At 41.0% G+C, this 14343-nt stretch overlaps 1 protein-coding gene across 6 annotated transcripts in view; it reads left to right on the top strand.

Moving 5' to 3' along the window:
* Window positions 1-14343, top strand: part of BRINP3 (BMP/retinoic acid inducible neural specific 3) — a 317084-nt gene that overhangs the window by 217748 nt on the left and 84993 nt on the right. For 5 of the 6 annotated variants that reach the window (XM_034778429.1, XM_034778431.1, XM_034778430.1 and 2 more), the window contains exons 5-7: window positions 7679-7784; window positions 11279-11515; window positions 13900-13986. In XM_034778429.1, the coding sequence (XP_034634320.1) occupies window positions 7679-7784; window positions 11279-11515; window positions 13900-13986 (430 nt within the window). The remainder of the gene's footprint in view (window positions 1-7678; window positions 7785-11278; window positions 11516-13899; window positions 13987-14343) is intronic. The other variant, XM_034778434.1, reaches the window with a different exon arrangement.

Raw genomic sequence — 14343 nt, 5'->3', positions numbered from 1 at the left:
CCATTGAATGACGTATGGAGTAAAGTACTATTAAGTATGAGGGACAGTGGCAGAATCTGGCCCTGTCTAAACATTAATTAAGCATCACACCACCATAAGAGAAAAGTATTTTAAACAAGTAAACTGAGGCACCAAAAGACTAAGTGTTATAAAATCCTGGAGCACTGACTCCCAGTTTTATTCTCTAATCAAAGCAGAACTCTACTTTGCCACAACTAGAATTGTATGTGCTGCATTTGTTACTAGGACCACTCATTTAAAATTTAACATGTTAAACAGTATTGGTGAACACAGGACTCCCTGTTGCTTTTTACCAAGATGGATGTGCACTTAGCTGCTTGTTCATAGATAAATGGTACTGTTTCATTGTCCTCAGGGCTGGCTTAGTTACCTTTCTTGGAAGCCAAATACATTTTTAAAGACTCTTCACACAAGATGAGACACAGACTTTCCATAGGCAAGTAATTAGGAATATTAGCAGCATGAATTTTAAAAGAATCAGTAATCTTTGCATAAATATTTTTCCCTTTTGGTAGGAAAGCCTTGTTATAGGCTTAATTATCACTGACAAAAAACACACAATTTCCTAGGGAAATACTACCTACTGATATCACAGAATTCAGTCCTGCTGCAGAGCTAGGAGGTATGTTCTCAGTGCACTTGTAATCGGGTCATTATCACCATGGTTCTGAATCTTAACTGACTGAAAACGGTAGGCAGTTGTCTCATTAATGCCAAATGTTATAGTTTATTTCTGGGAATTGAAAACCCTGCTGCCCAGGGAAACCTGTGCTGTGATAATCCTTGGAAACAAGGCACTTGAGAATAACCTGCCTGCCTCACATCAGACTGGTTTATGCACCTTTAGTTCTTGATACTTGGGGTTTTGGGTTATTAGCCAGCTTTGTTCTGTAATATTTTTATTATGTGAGCTCATGTTCTTTGTGGACAATAGGTATGGTATTTATAGAACAAGAGTGAAGTCAAGATGCTTTTCTTTCATCTTCCACCACTTATAAATTAGTCTTGCCACTGTAGTGTGTTCTTTGCATTACACTGCATGTATTATCCTTTACAGTTTATAACTACCTTATACTGTTTACCTTCAGACTTAACAGTTCCCATGCATAGCCTTGACAGTGTATACAATCACAATTCTACATCTGAAAGACAATTACATACATTTATTTTTCCCTCCTTCCCCAACCTTGATGCAATCACTGGAATCATGCTGTCATCATAGAAATAAATGGCAACACTCATGCCAATTTAGGTGGCAGTGGGAGACTCAAATGGATTCGGTTTGGACCATTTGCTGTCCTTGTAGTCATCTTTGTCATTAAAATAACGTATAAAAAATTAACCGCTTGCACTTGGAGAAATACACCAGCAAACAGTGGAAGTGGCTTTTGTAAATGACTATAATTTCATTTCCCTACTATTCCAATTCTTTTTCAGGATACACCCTCTGTTCAGTAGAATATGTATATTTGTAGCAGGAATTTATATAACTACATCAATGTGATCACTGTTAACAAGCACCTCTAGAGAGGTAGAATCTTAGGCAGCTTCATTATTGGCCTTTATTCCTTATGCACAACAGTGCCTGACTTACATTTTTATTTCACAATACAAGTCATTCTATGCCATGTGTAGCATATTTTGCATGCGGTACCTAAGAATTGCAGGGTGAAGGGGTTTCATCAGAGGAAAGCTCTACTTTTTCAAAAGTCAAAATGACATAGATATAAAATCAATATAAATTTTAGTGAAAGAGTAGATTGTGGGCCAGGTCCTCAGCTAGGGTAGAGTGGTATAGCTCCATGGATATCAATGAAGCTACACCAACTGAAGGTCTGGTTCTGTGACTTTAGGCACATGCCTGAGCAAGGGGTAGGGCATACACTGCACCAACTCAGGCAGCCTGGGAAGCACTGTGACATGGAGACACATGTCCAAGTCACTTCCCTGTTTTGTCCTTGTTCCAGAGAGGAAAGAGAGTGCTACTAATTGCTTCTGGCCTATACTTGCAGCACATTAAAACACTCCCTGTGAGCCAGCTCACCTATACTCCCCTTGCACCTATTTGCAGGTATGCAACCCAAATCACAATCTAGCCCTAATTATTTGGGCACACACACAGGGTTTGTTTTTGTATCAGGGGGTAGCCATGTTAGTCTGTATCTACAAAAACAACAAGGAGTCTGGTGGCACCTTAAAGACTAACAGATTTATTTGGGCATAAGCTTTCGTGGGTAAAAACCTCACTTCTTCGGATGCATAGAGTGAAAGTTACAGATGGTTTGTTTTTGTTTTTTAAGTTTTGTGATTGGTTATAAGCACTGAAGTCAGAGGTAATTTATGGATAATATTTTGCACTTCCCCACCCAGACCTCAGCAAAGCAACTCCTGATGCTCCCATAATCAAGTCAGTGGTAATGCCCACCTATATTGAATTGCCTTGAATCATCCATCTGAATGACAAATGAATCTGCAAGCAGAAAATGAGAGTCTGTAATGGTACTAATTACTAACCTTCCTTAGTCCGATACCTCAAGAGAGCCAAACAGTAAATGAGAATGAATAAGCATTATACATTTGGTCACATAAATCCTACTTTTAAAGTTACATTGTAGGGTCACCTTGCCTTAAAGACAAATGGGTTCAAAACCAACAGTTTAAGAATAACAATGTGGAAAAGGGTCTTTAAAATTATTAACCGTAATATTTAAAAAATAGAATAAATAATACAGTAATCACAGTCTCCACTCTTCCTTGCATGAGCAGTTGCCCTGGTTATCATCTGGTGTGAGTTTGCCTTATTTTACATAGGTTCCCTCCTGCCCATCTTTTCTCATACAAGGATTCCCATTCACTAAATTAGGACTCCTCACGTGGGTAAGGATTGCTCACATGAGAAAGGGGTTGCAGAAAACAGAGGCCTTGGATTGTAGGCTTTGTAGGTGAGTGCACAAGGGGGGAAGAGAACACAAGGAGCCAGGGGTCATTCACTGTTCCAGACCTTGTGCTTCCTGAGCCCAATCCATGTAAGTCTTTGTGCTGGTTCAGGACCACTAAGCAGAAGGACTGAGAAAGTCAGGCACAGCCTCTGGTGCTAGATAATTTAAAGGGTGTATAGAGGGGAGGGGTGTCCAGACCTAGCCTCACTACCATGCTCAAGAGTATAGCAGAGTATGTGTACACTGCCCATAGGAGCATGGCTCTCATCCAGGGTAGGCAGACACATGCTAGCATAACCAGGAGTTAAGTGGGCTTGTACTCTGGTGGCTAGCCTACAACATCCATGCTATTTTTAGCATGTTAGCTTGAGCAGAGTAGCATGTGTCTACGTACCCATGCAGGGAGGCACACTGCCAGCTGCAGTGCAGACATAACTGCAGAGGGTCAATGCTGCATACATTCCTGTTGTGCTTCTGAAGACATTGAACCTGCCTCCAGACCCAAAGGACCTCAGTCTCCATTGCTCTGAGTATAAAATGGGCATAAGCAGCTAACAAATCAGAATACCAGTGTTTTTTATATTCACTTTGCACAGGTGATAATCAAGTGCAATGCCTTTCAGAATGACCCACAGCCATATCTACTTTGCAGGTGGTGGTAGTGGTTCACAGGCCACTACAGAACAATGTGTCTGTGAAGAAGCATGTAAATGTAGGGGACTACACGTTATTTTTAAAGTTAGCAATAGGAAGATAAAGAGAACCTCCTAATTTTTACAAGAGCTTTTTAAAGTACAATATTTCTCCTGCTTTAAAGACTTCACCTGAACTGACAATATGTAACTGATTTATCTAATGCATTTGCTTATTATGACAAAGTTCCTCCACTATCTTGGTGGGTCCTGCGCTTATTGGCGGATTTAACAGGACAACAACCTCGTCATAGGTGGATGGTTCGTTCTGGCTTACCCAGGCACGAAGGTCTGGTGGTAGTCCCCTCATGTATCGGTCGATGATCAGAACCGCTAGTATCTCTTCAGGACTATGTTTGCAACCACTTTCGTGCGAGATGGATGAGGTCATACAATTGGGACCACGGGGTTTTGTTTTCCTGGTACCTCCAATCGTGATACTGCTGGGCCTGCACTGCTGTCGTTACCCCAGATCTGGCCAGGATCTCTGCTTTCAGCTGGGGGTAGTCTGCTGCAGCCTCTTCAAGCAGATCATGGTAGGCCTTCTGGGCCTCCCCACACAGGAATGGGGCAAGGATGCCAGATCACAGATCTCAAGGCCAGGCCTCCCGTAGGGCTATCCTCTCAAAGGCCAGAAGATATGCCTCTACATCATCCTCCCGTGCCATTTTCTGCAGCCAATGGCTGGCCCGTATGAGCCGCATCCCATCGTGGCCGTGATTCAGCTCTGTAAGGGACTTTACCTGGTTTACCAGTTCCCACAACATAGCTCGGTCTTGAGCAGCCTGGTTCATCAGCAGGCAATTAGTCTCTTGCTGCAATCGCACTGCCTCCTGTTGAGCGGCTGCCTGGACACGGGTAGCCTCCTGCTGGGCCACCGTAGCTTGTATCAGTGCTCGCACTACCTCATCCATTGTGGTGAAAAAAAATAAACCCTCTCCTTTTTTGTTGTTGTTGTTGTTGTTGTGGGTTTTTTTAAATCACCCTCCTTCTTCCGCCACACTGTGCGCCCCAAGATCCCACCCCCGACACCAGTGTGACAAAGTTCCTCCTCTATCTTGGTGGGTCCTGTGCTTATTGGTGGATTTTCTTGCCTCAGAGATTCACCATGTGGATTGGGGAACAGCCCAGAAACCTTCCCCTCTGGAAGAACCCACAGTCCAGGTCAATTGGGAGGTTTGGGGGAAACCCAGGCCCACCCTCTACTCCGGGTTCCAGCCAAGGGCCCTGTGGACTGCAGCTGTCTATAGTGCCTCCTGTAAAGCTTCATGACAGCTACAACTCCCTGGACTACTTCCCCATGGTCTCCTCCAAACACCTTCTTTATTCTCACCACAGGACCATTCTCCTGGTATCTGATAACGCTTGTGCTTCTCAGTCCTCCAACAGCATAGCGTCTCACTCTCAGCTCCTTGCACCTCTTGCTCCCAGCTCCTCACGCTCACCCCACAAACTAGGGTAAGCTCCTTTTTAAAACCCAGGAGCCCTGATTAGCCTGCCTTAATTGGTTCTAGCAGCTTCTTCTTAATTGACTCCAGGTCTCCTAATTAGCCTGCCTGCCTTATCTGGTTCTAACAGGTTCCTGATTACTCTGGTGCAGCCCCTGCTCTGGTCACTCAGGGAACAGAAAACTACTCATCCAATGACCAGTATATTTGTTCTCTAACAGACTCCTATACCCTGGCCAGTTCAGGGTCCTTGTGTTTTGCTTGGAGGTTTATATTTGAAAGAGCTCAAAATCTTAAATTGAGCAGAAGCTACCAAGTTTACCCATGGCTTCCCTTCCCCTTCCTGCAACCACACATTTCAAATGGTTTTAATACAATGTCATAAAATGGTCCAGGTTCACTCAAAACCTTTTACAAAACCCACTGGTCTGGGTCTGTCACATTATTTTAAGTGTGGATCTTGAAATCAAGTTTCCCAACCTCGTAAGTTAGGTGCCTTCTCCAAGAGCTCCTAAAGTAACATAGCTGGGGTAGATTGCAAGAACAGTTGTTTGTATTACTTTTGTTCTAGCTTCTCCTTTCTCTTTCTGCCTGCTCTCAGATGGAAAGCCAAACAAACTCCAGAGCCTAGTTCAATACTGCACCTGATATGAGCTTGGAGCAGGACTTGGGTAGGGGAAGAAGGTAGCTTTACACAACCTTTTCACCTTCTCTATCCCAAAGGTGTTGGTGGCTTCTTTGGCCTCCCTGTGCAGGCTAGAAAAGTTTGAGATGCTGCTCAAATTGCCAACAGCCCCTCTGGCCTAGTTCAGCATCATAGAATAACTGTAGTACAGCAGCATGATAGCCATGGCCCATAACCCCGGCACACCTCCTTGCTGGGGAGCTCTTGCAGTGGAGAGGCACAGAGACAACTACACCTACTGAACCTCTAACAGCAGTGGAGTCCCCAGAGGCTGGGACTGACAGGTTTACACTGGCAGAATTGGTGTAAAGGGGCCTCAGTAATGAATTAGGCTCCATAAGAATCAGGTTTTTTTTTTTTTTGTTGTGTGTTGACTTTGTATTCATAGGTTAGGGACCCCAACTAAAATAAAACAATCCCCATTGTAAAAAAACAAACAAACCTGAATTATACTGTTTTATTTTTGTCTTTCAATGCCTGTAATTAATTAAGAAAAGCAAAGTCCTAATTGCTGGAATTAAGTCTACTAACTGCACTAATGTCTAAAGAAAAAGTGGTAGTGTGCATTAGAGATTGAAAACAATTTGGAAACAAAACAACCTGAACTTTTGGCTCAAATGGAAATTGCACTTCAACTTACTTTTGGTTAGAAGGAGAGTTCAACTTAATTAACAAGCTAACAGTTCTTGTGCATCAAGATGTCAGATGGAATTGGAAGTAGAAATACCCAGGGGAACAGTCTCAGACATACTGGAGACATCACAAGAATAGTTTTCTCACAAGATTCCTATCCTCAGTTATGGATTCAAGGCTTGATTGTCAGTTTAGAGTCAATCCCATAGGGAGGGGCAGGAATCATTGTGCTGCCCCTGAAAAAGCTCAGGTGTGTTGGTAAAAACTAGCAGTAAGTTACCAGCTCCTGTGTGCAAGGAGGAAATGGGGCAATTGTGACTCCTTGCCTCAAAGGGCTACTGCTGGGTATCTAAGTTAGGTACTACCCTTTACACAGAGCTGGGCCTGAAGTCACGATCTAGCCCTTAACATAGTTTTACAAAGCTTAGAAAATATCTTCATGTTACTGCATAAAGCATGCAGAATTACTCACTTTGGCTGAGATTCTTTTCATAGCCATTAATTAAATAAACTTCATGTCCCCAGTCCCATCTCTTTCCTTCCAGTGCTTCAGCCTCACACCCCATCACACAGCCCCATCTGGAATTATCGTGCTTTGATCAGTTCAGCTGTGATTTGACTTTGTAGTTAGACATAGCTGGTGCCTCTGATTACAAACAGCTTGAATTTCTATAGGAGACTGGCCTTATTTTAGATCATCTCCTAATTGAAAGGCATCCAACAAGTTCAGGAGCTTTTGTAAGAACACTTCATAAAAGGTAACACTAGAGTTCAAAAACCTTATTTTCTCCTAAGTTACATTGAAATAAATCAGGAGCCTATCCACTGAAGTCAGTGGAATTAGTCTTGTGTAAGACTGGAATGAGTAAGATCAGAATCAAGCCCCCCATCTCTAGTGCAGGGTTTGCTACAGCTTTGTGCACTGGTGTGAGAATTAAATTTGGTGCAAGCTATAGTCTAATTTATAGTGAACTCACATTAACACTCAGCCATGAAGAAATGTAACATGCCTTAAGTTCTTGGGCTGATAAAGCATATTTTAAGGAATCCCTTGCTATGGAAATGACACCAAACATTGTAATAATACTGGTAAAATATGTGTAGCGATACTTTTACCTGATAAAATGAGAGAATATTGCATTGTCAGCGTACAAAATGTACAACCTGCTGATTTGGATGGGAATTTCATTAAACAAACTCTTAACACAGTAGCTTGTTTTGTATAATGTAGCAAATGGTTTTCCATTCCCTTACCATTAGGTAACAGAAACCCGGACTGGTCCTCTTGGCTGCAGTAACTATGACAACCTAGATTCTGTCAGTTCTGTTCTGGTTCAGAGTCCTGAAAATAAGATTCAGTTACAAGGTACGTAGGTGCAATTTTGTTATTTTTTTATGGAACAGGGGATATTTATTTTCTCTCTTTTAACCTTTGCTGCCCTCATAAAAGGTCATTTCCCTATTTTTTTGTCCAATAAGCACATTCTGGACAAAGTGAAGGAAGTGTCAGTAACTCCTGTTGTGTTTGCACTAGAAACAATGTCAGTACTGATCAGAAAATAATGTAAGTCTGTTAACATTTTACAGCCTTATTTAGCAATCAATCACGTATGCACTCTTTACCCAGCCAAAACTTCCGAAGTGTACACTGAACAGGAAATGACATTTAGACCCATTTTTACATCCTGGCTCATTTTGTGTAGTCCCAATTGAAACTGATGGGACGATTTGAAGAGTAAATTTAGGCCAGAGTTTTAAAGGTATATAGGTGCCTAAAGATGCAGATGGGCACCTGGAGCCAGATTTTCAGAAGTATTTAGTTGCCTAGTGAGATTTTCAAAAGAAAATAAGCTTGTTAGGCACTTACTTGCAATTAAAATCAATGGGCGTTAGGTACCTATCTGCTTCTTCAGGTGCTTAAATACACCTCTACCCCAATGTAACGTGACCCGATGTAACACGAATCCGGATATAACGTGGTAAAGCAGTGCTCTGGGGGAGGGAGGTGGCGGGGCTGCGCGCTCCGGCGGATCAAAGCAAGTTCAATATAACGTGGTTTCACCTTTAACGTGGAAAGATTTTTTGGCTCTCGAGGACAGTGTTATATGGGGGTAGAGGTGTATCTTTGAAAATCTGGGCTGTAGTGTCTATGGCAAAAGTACCCAAAAAGGTTATGTGCCTAAGTCCCATTAAAATCCAGGAAACTGAGGCATCTATCCTGCATAAGAACTTTTGAAAATCCCATTAGGTGCTTATGTGGATCTTTAGGTGCTTAAATGCTTTGAAAAATCTACTCATGCCTAAAACCCTAAATCAGCAAAGGTGGCAGAATCTAGCCATTAATCATTGCTTTTATCAGTTACACAAGGGGTCCTGTGTATAGATGATCAGTATTATTGCAGCTAACAGACCCAATTGTAGTTGCTTTACTCATCTGAGTAGGCCCAATCACATGAGTGGGATTACTTGGTGTGTAAAGGAAGCAAGATTTGGCTCATTTTGCAAATTAAGGCTCCAGCCCAGCAAACATTTGCTGCTAATGCAATATCTACATGTGCAAGTAGCACCCCTAATTTCTACTGAGATGCTCAATTACTACTTGTATTAAATGTTTGCAGTATCAGGCCATAAATTGGCAAAATATAATATAAAAAGTGTTTTTCAGTTTTCAAGATAGACTATCAGGATTATTTTATCTCCCTGTTGAATATGTCCACATTCTTTTTTCTCCTACATCTGTCTGGCTAGCTGTTTATGAGTACATTAAGGACAGCATAGATTAAACATCACATGATTTTTTTTTAAAGGCATAAAACAATTGGATAGATGATGTTATTTACTTGGGGGCTCACCTCTTCCACTGTGTCTGCAGAAATAATTTGCCATTTTGGAATGCTCTTTGATCACACAAAATTTTTCAATAAAATAGGTAGAAAAGTGGTTATTATGTCAATCAAAGACAGATTTGATACATGCCGTTGGATTACCATTAAAATCATAATGTTATTGCTACTTAAACTATTTTATATTTAATGTAGTCATGTTTAACAAAGGCTCGGGATTGCCTACTGAGCTTTTCTTTTCACTTTGCAACTTCAAGACTTTTCAGAAGTATGTCGATATGTTTACAATCATGCCTAAGTAACAACTGGTTTTAGCAATGGCATCAGTGTTCTCAAACCATTGTGGTATGGCTTTCAACTTGCAAAATTGTATATTATTATTATTATTTATTAATATATTAAAAACAAGGAAGATTTTCCTGTGAACTTGAACAAGCTCCTGTCTACTAGAGGCAGATATAACAAATAACCTCTTATCTATGGACTAGATTATGATACTCTTATTCACACTGAAAAGCAATTTGCTCCGCAAGTGTTCCCATTGATTGCAGTCAGACCGCTTGCAGACTTAGATACTTTTCAGTGTTAGAGTATCACAATCTGGCCCCAAAGCTTTGGCAAAAGATTAATATTAATAAGGTAGCTGGTTATATTTTATTGTTGTTGTTTAATATTGTACCTAGCATGACTGACAGCCATAACTAAATTAGAATTCAGTAATTACCATATAATCATGCTACTCATTGGCATCATGCAAATAATACTTAATTATTATAAAAGTAGGTCTTAATTTCCAGTTGCAAGAATTCTGGATCATTACATATATTAAAAAAACAAATAAGATGTATTTAACTGTTAGGAGCACATGGAGATTTTTTTCAAGGGCAGGGGCACTTAGCCCCAACCCGCACTGACTTTCAATGAGAGTTTGGGGCCTAACCCCCATTTGTACCTCTGAAAATCTACCCTACAAGTCTCATTGACCTTCAGTGGGACTTGTTCTCCCAACTCACTTAGACATTCTGAAAATCCCTTCCGAGACATACAAACCAGTTTGGCGGTAATCATTTTGGTCCTGATCTAATATCTCCTGAAGTCAACAGGAATCCTGGAATAATAAATCTGGCCCTATGGGCCCAATCCTGCAAGGTGCTGAGTGTGCCCCCTTGAGGCACTCCCAGTGAGAACTGGGTTCTCAGCACTTAATAAAAACAGATAGGAAATCTTCAATTGTATTTTGTGCAACATCATTGAAATACAGTTGACAATGAATCATCATACTTATATTTTTGCAGCATACTATTAAGACACCAAACACCTACATAAAATGATAAAAGAATGAAGCATAAGCATATAAGTTAAAAAAAGGGGTGGTGGTTTTAGCTCATAGTTTCTGTTCTTCCTCATTTGTCTTCACAGCTTTATGGACAGATAATTGGAATACATTAGACATCACGTTGTGAAAAGGAAACAACAAAAATGTATTAAGAATAATGTGTGACTACCCTTTTTTTTCCTCTTTGCTTCCCTTTCCCCGTGTCTTTGGTTTCTCTACATCCATTTTTCCAAAGTTTACATTAACTGCTAATATCAAGATTGTAATTCCACTGCATTTTTTTGCTACAGAAAAGCCCTTATGACTCTGGCTATTTATTCATCAATTCTTAACAATGTAAGGTTGATATAATCCATGCCCCGCACCTTCTTTTTATACTGACAGTCTCCTCAGAAGGAAAGTACTCCAGTAAACCTTCTATCTGGAAAGCACCGGTTATTAGGATTGATATTCTGAACTCAGATGGAAATAAGGAATTCATCTGAGGTTAAGCCTTGAGAGAGGAAAAATACTATAGGGTGGGAATGCTAGACAGATGGGTAAATTGACCTAATTAGGCCACATAGTTTTCTTCTGTATCTAAAATGTTACTTTGTCAATATTATATGTAGATTGTTGAATCTGTTTGGGTCAACCCTATCTCACATTTAAATGAGGTTATTCCTATTTTATTTTCTAAAGGTCTTCAGCTCATCCTGCCTGAATATCTGCAGGAGCGTTTTGTGCAGGCAGCTTTGAGTTATATTGCCTGCAATTCAGAGGGGGAGTTTATCTGCAAAGATAATGATTGCTGGTGTCAGTGTGGCCCCAGATTCCCAGAGTGCAACTGTCCGTACATGGACATTCAAGCCATGGAAGAAACCCTGCTTCGCATAAGTGAAACCTGGAATGCTTACAACAGCGAATTTGAAGAGTCAGGTGTGATCTTTTAAAATATTTGTATTTGTGTTACTGAACATCACAGAATTTCCTTAACAATGAGGGGTGAGCAGTCCCTTTGAAGCCCCTGGGACTATGCATGTGCTTAAAGGTAAGCATATGCTTCAGTGCTTTGCTGGATCTGTGCCTTACTCATTATAACTCCTTGATCCCTATAGGACAAATGCTAACCCAACCTCCAACAGGGAGTGGGGACAGTGGAATTATTTTTGGATTTGAGCAGGCTGCTCAGAGAATATTTATCTCCTGTAAGTGATTAAGCCGAGCTCCATGCTGGCCCTTTCCATGGCAGCGTGAATGAATATATGAGAAGGGGAGGAGACAGATCAGAGAAGGGTCAGCATTGGCCAATTCACTGTTACCTAGATTCTAAGTCTTTCCTTCTGCAGCAGAAATACACTAGAACTGCAGCTGTCACTATAGCCCACCTCTGCTCTGCAGCCTTAAGTGGAAGATTCCTTCCACACTTCCTACCCCAACTCTGCTGTTGAGATCCATCCTACCCAGCTGGAATATTTGGGCTGACCACAGGGATTGGATTTGCCCCTAAATTAACATGGACTTGATGACTCATCCATGTAAGAATTGGTACTCCAAATGCTTATCTACAGTCCCCTGAGGACTGTTTAAACTGGACTAGTTCCATCTCATTCCCCCAACACATTCTGTGTCACACTGGCTTTCTTCTAAACATCAGGGTTTGTTTCACACACCATTTCCCTCCTTCTCATCCCCAGGACTTCCAGTCCCATAGAGAATGGAAACTGCAGGTAAAATTGGCTTCTGAACAACTGTTTTCACAACTCATTTGCTCAGTATTATCAGGAACAGCTGTCTAGCCAGCTGGCAGGAAAAGGAAGGAGAGCTCAGGGAAAAAAAATTCAGGTATAAAATAGAAGTGAAGGAATGTGAGGGAGGAGTAGAGAAAAGTGGAAATTGTAGAATGAAATAAAATGTATGGCAGACAGGAAAGATACAGTCTGGGGGTGACAGGACTGAGAGAAAAAAAGGCAATGCAAGAACAGGAAACAAGGGGAGAAAAAAACTGAACATTAAAATTTTTGATTATAAATGATTATAAGTACTATGTTTTCTATATTCATTGTTGTAATGAAAAATACCCTAATTTCTCTTTGACCAATCAGAATTAATTGAGGCTGGGGAATTGTTAATCATCCAACTCCCACTGACTTTCAATGGGATTTGGATGCCTAATTCTCTTCGGCTCCTTTGAAAATGTCAGCTCAAGGCCCTAGCACTGGTCCTGCTCCTGAAATGAGGATGTGGACCATGGAGATCTGAGAGGATGCCATGAATCAACCATTATTTAAAATATTCATATATTTATTTGTTGATTTTTATAAAGCATCCTTCTTTGAAATTCCTCCATTTTGGCATCTTTGTACATTTCTGAAATCACACCTTCACTTAGAACATTATACATCAGTACAATTACATTGTAGGTACTGACAAGCTGTAGTTTTGCCTACCCATATATTGTCCTGTTTGAATGGGAGGTGATATTGGTTAGAGATTCAAGAATGACAGATGAAGCCACCTGGTAACAACAAGTGCCTTGATTCGTTTCTGTCTGAAAATATTCTCGTTTGAGCTGCATTTTATCTATAGATGACTGCACTGCTTTGAGTGTCCACCCTTGGGACATGTGCTGACTTGTGCCAATGAATGGTGAAGCCTTCTACTAGTAGTGTCTGTTAGAGTTCTTGTGCATCCCATTTTGCCCTCCCCTCAGTGCTCTAGCATGTTAGTTTAGTATTAAGTGTTTGTAGTTAGATAGTTATAGTTACTGTTGATAGCGGATCCAAAAACCAAGAAGTATGGGTTCACAGCACAAGCTAGAAACAAGAGGCAAAATAGCCTTCAGTCCCTCCTACTACAGGAAGCCTCATCAGTTAAATCTTCCAGGTCAGAGATTTCTAAGGCTCCAGAAAAATGGATAAGAAGCTTGAATCAGCTCCAGTACCCTACAGTTCTAGGAAGCCTTCTATTCTAAACTATCAGGATCTAGCTCTAAAGACTGGGCACTCTCTGATTAAACTCACAGATCTGATTCCTACCAGGGTACAAGTCCATCTGTGACTGAAACTCCAGATCCAAAGATCTGAAGAAGGAAAAAAAAAAGTCAAAACAAAACACTTGTCAGTACCTGGGCCCACTCCCCATACTGGGGACTCAGTCTCTTGGACCATGAACATGCAGAGCTGAAGAAGGGATTGGAGTCATAAAGATATGGGGTCATCTGACCATCCTTTTATGTCAGTTTTTGGATCTGAATTCTTCCCCGGCACCAATACTGTCTGTTGTTATAACTGCACAATTTCACTCAAAACTCCACTCCTCAGATTCTGTTGGATCTTTGCAGAGACAAGGGAAGAGACGCATGGATAATGAAGCCTGCAGTGTCTCTCCCTGCTCACAAGAAACAAAAGGTAGATACTTCACCACCTGGGTTGTTGCTTATGCTTCCCCTCCACCTGCCTTGAATACCTACTTTCTCTCGTAGGAGAGCTGTATCACCTCTTTTGTAGATTCCCACATCAGTGGTATCTCCAATTGTCTCCTTGTTGGATCCGGGATATTTAAAACATGTCCCACTAGCTGAAATTGGTAAAGATTGGTGTAGAGATCTATGCATACTTTTAGTAAGCATAATGTGATAGATATCTAAACCGGATCAGGTGCCCATTTTTGGCAGATCAGTTCTTCAATCCTTATTTAAATTAAGGCTCTTTATCCCCCCATCCTACTCTGATTACCATTGACTAAACCTTCCCAAGTGTGGGAAT

The sequence above is a fragment of the Trachemys scripta genome, chromosome 8 (assembly GCF_013100865.1).
Source record: "Trachemys scripta elegans isolate TJP31775 chromosome 8, CAS_Tse_1.0, whole genome shotgun sequence".
Taxonomy (NCBI): Eukaryota; Metazoa; Chordata; order Testudines; family Emydidae; genus Trachemys; species Trachemys scripta.
Note: the sequence above shows the minus strand (reverse complement) of the source record. Positions and strands in the feature narration are given on the sequence as shown.